At 47.8% G+C, this 13,420-nt stretch overlaps 1 protein-coding gene across 1 annotated transcript in view; it reads right to left on the reverse strand.

The window, feature by feature from the left end:
* The window catches only part of CLIC6 (chloride intracellular channel 6), a 30,421-nt gene that overhangs the window by 1,557 nt on the left and 15,444 nt on the right, over nucleotides 1-13,420 (reverse strand). The window contains exons 3-6 of the mRNA XM_050976807.1: nucleotides 5,972-6,081; nucleotides 5,194-5,319; nucleotides 3,793-3,899; nucleotides 2,135-2,316 (exon numbers count right to left, since the gene is read on the reverse strand). Coding sequence (XP_050832764.1) covers nucleotides 2,135-2,316; nucleotides 3,793-3,899; nucleotides 5,194-5,319; nucleotides 5,972-6,081 — 525 coding nt within the window. The remainder of the gene's footprint in view (nucleotides 1-2,134; nucleotides 2,317-3,792; nucleotides 3,900-5,193; nucleotides 5,320-5,971; nucleotides 6,082-13,420) is intronic.

Consider the following 13,420-nt stretch of genomic DNA (forward strand, 5'->3'; position numbering starts at 1 on the left):
ATGGAGATGGACAATACAACATAACCTTCCTTGGCTGTGGTCATGTGCACTTTGCATGTGAAATGCAGCTGAGAACACCTCTGCAGCTCTGCATCCAGCACTCATCTCATCCCTGTGGCTGGGACAGGCTCAGCCACTGCAGACACAGCACAGATATGAAACAGCTCCTCCAGAGCTGCAGCCATCAAAGTGAGGATCACCCTGGCTGTAAGGAAATGGCCTCAGTGTCCCTGGGTGTTGTGGTGGGAAGCAATATCCTGTCCTCCTTCAGTCGTGCCAACCTGTCCCTTCTCCTCCCCCTTGCCCCTTTCCTAAGTGCTGTCTGTCAACCTTCACATTCCAGCAAGGGCGTCCTGTGATTGGCAGAAGTTCCAAAGATGCCTCTCAGACCAGGGATCATTGTCCCCTGAGACCCTCCCTCTCCCACCTGGCTGGTGGCTCACCTGTCCTCTCCCTCCCCCCTCCCTGTGGGTTTAAAGGAAACAGAGACCATGTGGTTGGGATTCTGTTGGAGCTGTTACCAAGATTCAGAGCTCTGTGACTCTGGAATAAACTCTGGATTTAACCCTCCTGCGGAATCCTCTCCCTTTCCTCTTCACCATCACCTGAACCCTTTCCACCAGAGGTAAACTGAGTTTCTACCATGCCTGGACTTGTTCTGAGTGCCCAGCTGCAACTTCCAGCCAGCCAAAGGTGTCTCTGAGGTGAAACACCACAGCTGCTGCCTTTGGTCCAGAGCAGGGCTGGACGAGCCCAGGCACATTCCACCCAGCAATATTGGGATTTTATTCCAATACTGGGTGTGCCCCCAGAATAGAGAAAGGATCCCTCTGCCATCTACTGCTGGAGACCAGGGCACAGGGAATGTTTCTCTGCCTGTCCTGAGAAGTTCTGACCGCCAGGAGAGCTCTGCTTTTGACCTTTGTCCATGGAGAAAGCTTCCAAGCCTTTGGGATGGATTGGAATCTGTGTGTGTGAAATAGACAGTGGTATGTTGGAACTCAGGACATCCCTTTGGGAGTCCAGAGTTGCTGGGACCCTGCCAGGGGGCTCAGAGACCCTGGCACACAGCCCAGAACACCAATGGGTTTGATTATGAACCCTGGAGCAAATTGCCACCTTTACATGAAGACCTAAAAGCCACAGCAGTTTAAACAGTGTAAGAATAAAGTTATCACAGGGTGTAAATGTAGGTTTGGGGATTTTGGTATAGAGAGGGATTTGGGCGTGTCCAGCCTTTCTTCTTCTTCTCTACCTCCATCTCCAGTGGTGATGTTGGCATTTTTAGACTGGTTTAGAGTAGAAGCTCACAGTCTAACATAGGTGATGGGTATTGGAAAATAACTGTAAATTTTTGTAGATGTAGTTTTTAGTATATAAAGATAACACGGCCCTGGGGGTAGGCAGAGTGCCTCTGGCTGTCCTGCTGGATGGACCTCAGCTGGGCAGGAGGAAATTTTATAGATAAAATATAATAAACAACCTTGTGACTGAGAAATGAAGAGCCCTGACTCTTTCTTCAGGCACTGGGCTGGGAAGGGAGAGTTTTGAACTTTTCTCAGGGTCACTCTGACCAGCTAGAGACCCCGACAGTGGCGGAGTTTATCACAGGGTGAAAAACTCAGAGTTTTGGGGTTTTAGTGTGGAGGTGGGGAGGAGACAGGATGGAGGATTTGGGGCACTGTCTGATCTCCTCCTTGTTCTTCATCTGCTCCATTCTCTGCAGTGTTGGGGGCACAGAGCTATTGGTGAGAAAGAGCCACAATGCAGATGTTACATGAACAAACAAATAATTAGTTATTGGTGGAAAGGTAGAAATAAAATATGTTCTGAAAGTTAATTGAACAAAATAGCCTTAAAAGACCTTAAACCTGTGTGTGTTGTGACTTTTGGTGCCTTCTCTTTGCACTCTAAGTCTGAGATGCAGAGGAGTACTGAACTATTGATAAGAGAAAAATAAAAAACAACCTGAAGACCAAAAACCCAAAGTCCTGTTTGTCTCTCAGTTCTGGCACAGAACTTTTTGGGGTCTCCCAATCAGAGGAATTTTTTGGGGGGGCTTTCCACAATCTAGAAAAGGATTCAGCTGCTGTCCTTCCCTTCTCTCCAGGAGGCTAAAAAAGCAAATGCAAACCTTGATTATGTGGAGCTTTGGTAGGAGGTTGCAATCTGCTAAAGTGAGCTCATCTCCATCCAGGAATTTCCGGCTGGAAGCAGTGATCTCCTCCGTGCTGTAAGCATCGATTTCATCAGGCAGGGGGCTATTTAAATAGTTGTCCAGCTTCTTCAGGGCTTTAAGCAAAGATTTTTCCAAATCTGTGTTAAGACAATAAAAAGATCATTCAAGGCTGTACCAAGGTCCCCGTGACACCAAGCAACTCCTGCATCCTGTCTCCTGGCACCAGCCCAGACATCGGGCTGTGCCAGCTCCTGCAATTCTCTGATCCTAGGCTTAAACCTTAAGGCTGGGATAAGGGCTCTAAGGAGCTGAAGGGAGTTCTGGGAAAAACCATCCTGGGGCTGTGTTACCAGGAATGGCTCCTCAAACCCCTCTGTGGGGCGGGGTTTGGCACCGAGGGCTGGCACTGCCTTCCCACTCACTCCTGCCCGGGCAGCCACGGGGCCAGGGCTTGCCCAGGCAGGGCAGCACAGCTGGAGTGACAACAGCAGGTCCCTGGGATGCCACTTTGGGGGGTTCACAGCCAGGCAGGGCAGCACAGCTGGAGTGACAACAGCAGGTCCCTGGGATGGCACTTTGGGGGGTTCACAGCCAGGCTGGAATGACAACAGCAGGTCCCTGGGATGGCACTTTGGGGGGTTCACAGCCAGGCAGGGCAGCACAGCTGGAGTGACAACAGCAGGTCCCTGGGATGGCACTTTGGGGTGTTCACAGCCAGGCAGGGCAGCACAGCTGGAGTGACAACAGCAGGTCCCTGGGATGGCACTTTGGGGTGTTCAAAGCCAGGCTGGAGTGACAACAGCAGGTCCCTGGGATGGCACTTTGGGGTGTTCACAGCCAGGCTGGAGTGACAACAGCAGGTCCCTGGGATGGCACTTTGGGGTGCTCAAAGCCAGGCTGGAATGACAACAGCAGGTCCCTGGGATGGCACTTTGGGGTGTCAACCCAAAGTGCCAACCCAAGGATCAGGCCTGAGAGCTGAAGGACAGAGACAGAATTCTGGAATAGTTTGGTTGGGAAGGACCTTAAAGCTCATCCAGTTCCATCCCTGCCATGGCAGGGACACCTTCCACTGTCCCAGCCTGCTCCAAGCCCCAGTGTCCAACCTGGCCTTGGGCACTGCCAGGGATGGGGAGACCACAACCAACCTGTGCCAGGGCCTCACCACCCTCACAGGAAAGGATTTCTCCCTAATATTTCATCTCACCTGGCCTTCCTCCAGCCTAGGGCCATTCATGGTGCTGATGAGGGTCCTGCTTTGGGGACGTGCCAAGGGGCTGGAGTCCTCATTAGTCATGGAAATAGGGAATCCCTCACCTCCAGAGGGCTGGGCTTTTGGCAGAGCTGTGGGGAAGGTGCAGCCTCACAGACCCCAGAGCTGAAGGAGGGAGGAGAGGCTGGAATTGGTGCTGCCGTGGTGACAGCAGTATCTGCTTTTACCAGCTCTTGGAATCCTCCATTAAAGGAGGGAACAGGCACAGATTTCCAAAGCCTCCACCCTCTGGAATGTCAGTTTAACCTGAGCTGGAAATGGAACATCTCCAGGAGTGTTCTACAACTGCACAGGTCTGCTTTCTCCCTCCCAGGGCTGATGACAGGAATGCAGCACCTACTTTCATTTGCATCTTTTCTCGGGTTCTTTATAAATGCAGAGAATTTTGCAAAGACATCATTTCCTGCAGAGTTCGACTCAGGGTGCTTCGGTGCAAGTTTGGGATACCTGAGAAGTTCAGAGAAACAAAAAGAAGTGACCCAATTACCCTTTATTTTTGTCTCCACTAATTAATACACATTTATTTGTAGGGTGACCACATAGAGCCACCCAGGACTCAAAGGGAACCTAAACTAAATCCTAAACTAAAAATCACTTCTTTTAAACCCCACCTATATAATCTTTTCCTGAGGGCAATGGGAAATGATGGATATTGCTGCAAGCACTGCCCAAACACCCCAGGGTGTGTCCCAGGCTTTCTCCTCCAGAGGTGAGGCTGCCTGCTAGGTGGATCCTGCCATGAGGAGGAGTGGAGGGAAAATCCCCACTCACAGGAGCTGCTCCTGGCCGAGCCCACTCGGGCCATCAGCAAGTTGGCAGCAGCCATTCCAGGAGCTGGAGCTGCCAGGGATGGAGAAAAATGGAAAAAAGTGGAGGCATGCAGCTGCTTCCTTGGCTTAAGTTTGGCTGCTTGAGAAGGGAGCACTGGGAGAGGACTGATATCCCAGAGGAGAGAGGGTCTCTGGGGTAGGGGACACAATGCTGGGACAAGGGAGGGACAGAGGGGTTTGGCGTGAGGTAGGAAGAGCTGCTGGGGTGGGGGAGGACAAATCTGAATCTCAGACCCTCATGTGCAGCCTGGTGGGCTCATGTGGACACTCAAAGAGCCCCAGCACTGAGGCACTCACTGCCCTCAGCTTCACAGAATCCCAGGATCACCAGGTTGGGAAACACCATCAGCACCATCCTCACCCCAAACCATGTCCCCAGGGGCCACATCCAGATGACTGGAACACTTCCAGACATGGTGATCCACCCTGGGCAACTCATTCAATACCTGACCACTCTTGAAGGCAACACATTTTTCCAATCTCCAATCTGCACCTCCCTTGGGGCCATTTCCTCTCATCCCTTCACCTGGAATTTGGCAGAAGAGCCCGACCCCACCTCACTGCAGCGTCCTTCAGGTGGTTTTAGAGAGCAGCGAGGTCACCCTGAGCTCCCAGCCCCCTGCAGCCAGGCAGCACAGGGCTCTGTGGGCTGTGGAGAGGGGAGCCTCACACCAGGCCAGCTCAGAGCAGGAGCAGGTCAGGTTCCCACGGGATGGATTCCACACCCTGGGAATGCCCCGGCAGCGAGCTCGGGATGAAGGACAGCAGTGGGAGCAGCACAGCCGTGACTTGGGGACAGCCTGGGGACAGCCCAGGGACACCCCAGCCCCAGCTCTGTTTCAGAGTCCCCCCTGAGCTGGAGCAGCCCCTGGGATCCCCCGTGCAGCCCCGAGGGGTCGGGAATGCGGTACCGGGGCGGCGCCAGCTTCTCCTCCAAGAACTCCTCAATCTTGTTGACATCGGTCTTCACCTCCCCATCAAAGGTCATGAACGGGGGGTTGGTGCCCGGGGCCAGGTTCTGCAGGTCTGCAGGCTTTCTGGGAAAGAAAAAGCCACAAAAACTCCTGTCACAGACACACTTTATGAAAAATCCTTTCCTTGGGATCTTTTCTCCTGAGAAGCTGAGAGGCCTCAGAAGGGAAATGTAACCAAGGATTCTCTGCTGCTGTGGGATGCACCAGGGGCATCAGGATTGGTCTCTGGGGTTGTTTTTAATCAATGGCCAATCCCAGTCCAGCTGGCTCAGACTCTCTGGTCACTCTCAAGATTTTATTATCATTCCATTCCATTCCATTCCATTCCATTCCATTCCATTCCATTCCATTCCATTCCATTCCTTTCAAGCCTTCGGATGAATCTTTTCTTCTATTCCTTTAGTGTAGTTTTATTGTATCATTTTCTTTTAATATAATATCTATCATAAAATAATAAATCAGCCATCTGAAATGTGGAGTCAGGATTCTCATCTCTGCCCTCATCCTGGGACCCTGTGAACACCAGCACCACGTCCCTCTCCCTCCTTTTTAGGAGGCACTGAAAGAGGCTTTAAGGTCTCAGAACTGTTCCTTCTCCAGGTTGGGCACACCCAACTCTCCCAGCCTGGCAGACAAGAGTGACCCTTTAAAATCCCCATTTGGGGAAAGTTGTGCTCCAGAGTTAAAATGTCAGAATGAAAAGTCACAGTCTCACCTTTTCAGATCCACGGTGGTGACATTAAATATGACACCTTTGAGCCACAGGATCATGAAGAGGCGCTGAGAGAACGGGCAGTTCCCAATACTTTCCCCATCGCTGCCAGCCTACAATTGGAAAAATTACAAATTATAAACACGTCTGTGCATAAATCACAGCAGTCCCTCCAAAGGAAACAGCCTCCACCTCATTTGTCTATGTGGACATAAATCTGCACCAGCCACTGCAAGATTAAAATGAGTTAAATCAGTTTATGACCACAGGAAAGGAACAGAGAAATATTTACCAGCCTAAACAGAGATATGATGTCTAAAGCACTGAAGGGAACAAGCAGAATAAATCAATTAATTTAGAATTTCAACCTGAAGGGCTCTGGGATCCTGGAGAAGGTGGCCCCAGAAGTGTTGCTCTCAGGTAAGTTATATTGCAATTTGTTAAGAGGCTTTGTCAAAATAAGGCAAAGTCTTGCAGAGGTGCTGCTGAGTGAGACTGGGTGTAACACTGCAAGAGAGCAGGGGTCTCATTTTTAAGCCCTTGACATGATTCTCCTAAAGCACAGCCTTAAAATTGAGATTAAATCAGGGGCAGAAGTATTAGAACCCAAGTGTCTCACAGTTAATAGGTTAATTCATTAGGATTTGAAGCCCTTATGACCCAACAAGACACAGAATCAAAACCGTTCTGTTTGTCCTTTCTCCCTCGCTCAGTGCTATCAAACAAATCTCAAAAACTCCTGCACAAACACTCCCTGCACAGTGCTGCTATCAAACAAATCTCAAAAACTCCTGCACAAACACTCCCTGCACAGTGCTGCTATCAAACAAATCTCAAAAATTCCTGCACAAACACTCCCTGCACAGTGCTGCTATCAAACAAATCTCAAAAATTCCTGCACAAACACTGCACAGTGCTGCTATCAAACAAATCTCAAAAATTCCTGCACAAACACTGCACAGTGCTGCTATCAAACAATCTCAAAAACTCCTGCACAAACACCCTGCACAGTGCTGCTATCAAACAAATCTCAAAAACTTCCTGCACAAACACTCCTGCACAGTGCTGCTATCAAACAAATCTCAAAAATTCCTGCACAAACACTCCCTGCACAGTGCTGCTATCAAACAAATCTCAAAAACTCCTGCACAAACACTGCACAGTGCTGCTATCAAACAAATCTCAAAAACTCCTGCACAAACAAACACTCACCTTCACAAAGAGCTCAATGGCTGGAAAAAAGGGCCTGGCCAGGGACAGGCAGGAGCTGGAGGGATGCATGGCATGGGCTGGATAAATTGTCTGGTTCTCCCTGTGAACCTGAGGAACTTCCCTGGAGAAATCCCTGAGCTCTCTGCCCCACAACCACTGGGAAAACCAGGAGTGCCTCCAGCCAAGGGATGAGAACTCTCAAAAATGCTGGGCCAGCTGCACTGCTGGCTTAGAAAAGCTTTGTTTCTGTCAGGAAAGCCTTGGTTTGTGGGTGGCAAAGCTGAGAGCTGCTCAAAAGCTGCCATTGTGGTTTTCCTCCCACTCAGAGCAGTGGAGACACAAAACTGCTGTGGATCTTGGAAAATTGAGCCTGAAACGCTGCCAGCAGGGCTTAGAATGGAGGATGGGCATTTAAATGTGCATTTAAATGTAAAATTTAATGTACAACAGCTCCATCTGGTCTCATCCTGCCTCTGGTGCCAGGTGTTATCCACCCCGAAGGGAAAAGGAGGGGAAAAGTCTCATGGTGGCCCCTCGGTGCTGGGAATGGCACCCACCCTGTGCCAGGCTGTGCCCAGAGCAGGAGCAGCAGCCTGGGGACACTGATGGGGACAGACCCTGTGTGGAGGAGCAGGCAGGTGCAGCTGGAGGTGAGCTGGATGCCACCAGCTCCTTCCTGTGGGAACCCTGGGTGCTGAGAATTCCAGAGTGTCTGTGCTGCCAGGCTCTGACCCCCAGAGACACTGCAGGGACCTGACGGGCTGGAGAAGCTTCCAGAATGGAATGGCAGAGCTGGGATTGTGGGGGTGGAGTTTGGATAGAAGTGTGTGATATCCCAGGGTGGGAAACTCAGAGCTGGAGGGTTTAGAATGCAGTCAGAGAGAGAGAGCAAGGTGGGGGTGCCAGGGTGGAGGCTGCTCCTTCTTCTCCTTCTCCTTCTCCTTCTCCTTCTCCTTCTCCTTCTCCTCTCCTTCCTTCTCCTTCTCCTTCTCCTTCCTTCTCCTTCTCCTTCTCCTTCTCCTTCTCCTTCTCCTTCTCCTTCTCCTTCTCCTTCTCCTTCTCCTTCTCCTTCTCCTTCTCCTTCTTCTCCTTCTTCTTCTCCTTCTTCTTCTCCTTCTCCTTCTTCTCCATGGGTTTGGGTGGTTTTGTGTCATTGGATGAAAAAGTCCCCATTGTGGGGCACAAAGAATTAATAATTGGGTTAAAAGGGAAAATAATTGAGGTGTCATTTCTGAATTGGACAGTTTATCCTTCAAAGACCTGGGGAGAACGATCGTGAGCCATTTTGTATCTTGTTAGTAGAGCGCTGCAGAACTCACAACTTGTAATCCAGATAGGAAATAACAAACATTTGAGTCTGAACACAAAATGCCATTGAGAGTGCTTCAGTCCTGACCCTGACAGAGGCAGAAAAGAAGCCAAGACCCAGCTCCTTCCCAGCTGCACCTCTGGAGCTGGAGGAGCTGCCACAACCCTGCTGCCCCTGCCCAGCTGTGTGCCAGCTGTGTACCCAACACCAGCCAGACTGGGACGGGCTGGGAGGCACCTTAAAACCTCCAGTGCCACCCCTGCCATGGCAGGGACACCTTCCACTGTGCCAGGCTGCTCCAAACGCCATCCAAACTGGCCTTGGGCACTGCCAGGGGGGGAGAATCCACAACCTCTGCAGGCACCTGGCACAGACACCTTCTATGAAAAATCCTTTCCTGGGGATCTTTTCTCCTGAGAAGCTGAGAGGCCTCAGAAGGGAAATGTAACCAAGGATTCTCTGCTGCTGTGGGATGCACCAGGGGCATCAGGATTGGTCTCTGGGGTTGTTTTTAATTAATGGCCAATCCCAGTCCAGCTGGCTCAGACTCTCTGGTCACTCTCAAGATTTTATTATCATTCCTTTCTGTTCCCTTCAAGCCTTCTGGTGAAATCCTTTCTTCTATTCTTTTAGTGTAGTTTTAATGTATCATTTTCTTTTAATATAATATAGATCATAAAACAATAAATCAGCCTGCTGAAACGTGGAGCCAGGATTCTCATCTCTGCCCTCATCTGGGACCCCTGAGAACACCAGCCCACCCCCACCCAACCCTGGAGGTGTCCAAGGCCACCTGGGAGCCCCTGGGACAGTGCCAGGTGTCCCTGCCATGCCAGGGTGGCCCTGGCTGATCCCTCCCAGCAGGACCCACTCTGTGATGCCAGGAACAGAACCTCCCATCTACTCCTGGCAGGGGGACACAAAGGGGTTCCTAAACTTCTGAGGGCTGTGCAGGGTTTCTGCAGATTTCTACATTATTAAAACACTGATTCCCCCCCACACCAAATTTACTTCTGTTTCAGCAATACTAAAAAATAGAATAATGTTCTATATTATATATATAATTTATATTATTTAATAAAAAATATATAATATTAAAGATATTAAAATATATTGTAGCTATATAAAACGTTTTAAACATTGAAAATTACTTCTGTCTGGCAACAGTACTGCTGTTAAAAGTGCCATAAAAATGAAAATGGTAATTAATTTCTGTTCATTCAATGCAACTCTAATGCACTTGTTAACTTTTCATGTTCCATTTGGGTCAGATCACATCCAATCCAGAGCTTTTTGTCAGGAAAGGATCACCTGGAAATTCCTCTCTTTTCATTCCAGGGCCTGGGGCTGGAGAACAAACACGCAAACACTGAATTTGCCAGAACCCTTTTGATGCCACACTGGAGATGCTGAAATTGAAGTTCCAGGCTGAATTTTAAGATGCAGCAGCTGCAATTAAAAATGCATTTTCAGGGAGAAGGTCCCGATTTTGCCACTTATTATTCCAATGCTTTTCAGCAGCCCCAGAGCTCTGCCCCACCAGTATCCAGGACTAAAATCAGACTAAAATCTTTCAGCTGCTGTTTATTTTCTCAGCCAAATAGCAGAAAAAAACACCAAAAATTAACTTAAAATGTGGCTAGTGATTTCTGCAGATAAATTGTATTTTTGGCACTGCCAGGGTTGATTCTTGCTGTGTGTAACATCCCCATAGGAAGTTCAACAAGAGAAGTGTGAAAACAGCAGCTGGACACTCCTCCAGGTAAAAAAAAGGGATTTTTCCCTTCATTTTTTTCACTTAATAAGCACTTTTCACTTCCCCAGGCTGCCCCAATTAAGTTATAATGATTTATTTATACGTTATTATTTATAAATTATTGTTATTTATAAGTTCTTATTATTTACAAGCTGTTGTTATTTATTTATGAGCTATAATTTATAAGTTATTATTCTTTATATGTTATTATTCTTTATAAATTATTAATATTTATTTATAAGTTATTTCCTTGCTCCTCAGGGACACAGGGAAAGAAACTTTCAGAGCAGCATCCAGGCACCCTGAACTCAGAACTGAACAAAAACTGAATGAAAATTCTGCTCCTTCCTTCAAATCAAACAGAAATTCTGTTCACAGGCCATGGGCAGGGCTGAGGGAAGGCCAGAGGATTTTTGGAAGAGTTTTTATAAAACCCAGGGTGGATTAAAGAGTTTTGGCCAAAGCTGGGCCTAAAGGAGACACCAGGGGAAGGGGACGGGAGGAATTGAGAGCAGGGGAAGGGGATGGAAGGAATTAACCTTACACTGGAGGTGATGACAGGAATTCACTTTACACTGGAGGTGATGGAAGGAATTCACTTTACACTGGAGGTGATGACAGGAATTCACTTTACACTGGAGGTGATGAAGGAATTAACTTACACTGGAGGTGATGGAAGGAATTCACTTTACACTGGAGGTGATGAAGGGAATTCCCTTTCCAGCTGCACAGAAAGGAACTGAATTCCCTTTCTACCTGCACAGAAAGGAATTAACTTTACACTGGAGGTGATGGAAGGAATTAACTGTACACTGAAGGTGATGTAGGGAATTAACTTTACACCTGCACAGAAAGGAATTAACTTTCTACCTGCACAGAGAGGAATTCACTTTACACTGGAGGTGAAGAAAGGAATTAACTTTACACCTGCACAGAAAGGAATTGAATTCCTTTTCCACCTGCACAGAGAGGAGTTAACTTTCTACCTGCACAGAGAGGAATTCACTTTACACTGGAGGTGAAGAAAGGAATTAATTTTACACCTGCAAAAAGAGGAATTCCTTTACACTGGAGGTGATGAAGGGAATTAACTTTACACCTGCACAGAAAGGAATTAACTTTACACTGGAGGTGATAAAAGGAATTAACTTTACACTGGAGGTGAAGAAAGGAATTCCCTTTCCACCTGCACAGAAGGGAATCACTTTACACTGGAGGTGATGTAGGGAATTCCCTTTCCAGCTGCACAGAGAGGAACTGAATTCCCTTTCCAGCTGCACAGAGAGGAACTGAATTCCCTTTCTACCTGCAGAGAGAGGAACTGAATTCCCTTTCCAGCTGCAGAGAGAGGAACTGAATTCCCCTTCCAGCTGCAGAGAGAGGAACTGAATTCCCTTTCCAGCTGCAGAGAGAGGAACTGAATTCCCTTTCCATCTGCACAGAGAGGAACTGAATTCCCTTTCCAGCTGCACAGAGAGGAACTGAATTCCCTTTCTACCTGCACAGAGAGGAACTGAATTCCCTTTCCAGCTGCACAGAGAGGAACTGAATTCCCTTTCCAGCTGCAGAGAGAGGAACTGAATTCCCTTTCTACCTGCACAGAGAGGAACTGAATTCCCTTTCCAGCTGCAGAGAGAGGAACTGAATTCCCTTTCTACCTGCACAGAGAGGAACTGAATTCCCCTTCCAGCTGCACAGAGAGGAACTGAATTCCCTTTCCAGCTGCACAGAGAGGAACTGAATTCCCTTTCTACCTGCACAGAGAGGAACTGAATTCCCTTTCCAGCTGCAGAGAGAGGAACTGAATTCCCCTTCCAGCTGCAGAGAGAGGAACTGAATTCCCTTTCCAGCTGCACAGAAGGAATTGAGTGCCCTTCCCAGCTGCACAGAGAGGAACTGAATTCCCTTTCCAGCTGCACAGAAAGGAACTGAGTTCCCTTTCCAGCTGCACAGAAAGGAACTGAATTCCCTTTCCAGCTGCACAGAGAGGAACTGAATTCCCTTTCCAGCTGCACAGAGAGGAACTGAATTCCCTTTCTACCTGCACAGAGAGGAACTGAATTCCCTTTCCAGCTGCACAGAGAGGAACTGAATTCCCTTTCCAGCTGCACAGAGAGGAACTGAATTCCCTTTCCAGCTGCAGAGAGAGGAACTGAATTCCCTTTCCAGCTGCAGAGAGAGGAACTGAATTCCCTTTCCAGCTGCACAGAGAGGAACTGAATTCCCTTTCCAGCTGCAGAGAGAGGAACTGAATTCCCTTTCCAGCTGCACAGAAGGAACTGAATTCCCTTTCCAGCTGCAGAGAGAGGAGTGCCCTTCCCAGCTGCAGAGCCCCGGGGAGCTCAGGACTCCCCAGAGCAGGCTGTGGTGCTCAGGGCTGAGCTCTGTCCACCAGCAGAGCCAGGCCAGGGCTGCTCTGCCCTTAAGCCAGGCTTAGGGCTGGGATCCCCCTGCACAGAGGGAACTCTTGCTGCCTCCCATTCTCCACCTTGGGCAGGTTGATCCAGCCCATGGATGATCTCCTGACAGCCAACAGCTCCATTGTTCAGAGTTCCCATTCTGGTCTGGTTTCTGGGATCTGATATTCTTGCTTTCCTGCAGTGCTGGACTCAATCTCCTGCTGTTGTTTTATTTCAGGTTTCGTGACTTGGGTGCTCAATAAAACTCTCAGCTGGAAATTGTTCTTTGAGTGCTCCTGGTCCTCAGGCCACGTCCAGGATTAAAAGGGTTGGATATGTTCAAGATTTAGGGGATATTTTTAACATAGTATTTATTTATGGGATATTTTTAACAGATTGTTTATGTTATGGGATATTTTTAACATATTATTTATTTATAGAATACTTATTCTTTATTTATGAGATATTGTTTATGTTCTGGGATATTTTAAACAATTTATTTATGTTTATATATTTATATATTTATATAAAACAGATATTGATATATGTTGTTTATATATGTATTAACATTTATGTTCTGGGATGTTTTTAACAATTTATTTATGGGATATTTATGACTAAGTTAATTATGTTATGGGAGGTTTATTATTTATTTATGGGGTATTATTTCTGTTGTGGGATATTTTCAACATTTATGTTGTGGGATATTTTTACCATATTTATGGGATATTTATGACCTTAATTTATTTATGTTATGGGATAATTATTTTATATTT

Source organism: Serinus canaria, chromosome 1 (genome assembly GCF_022539315.1).
Source record: "Serinus canaria isolate serCan28SL12 chromosome 1, serCan2020, whole genome shotgun sequence".
NCBI lineage: Eukaryota > Metazoa > Chordata > Aves > Passeriformes > Fringillidae > Serinus > Serinus canaria.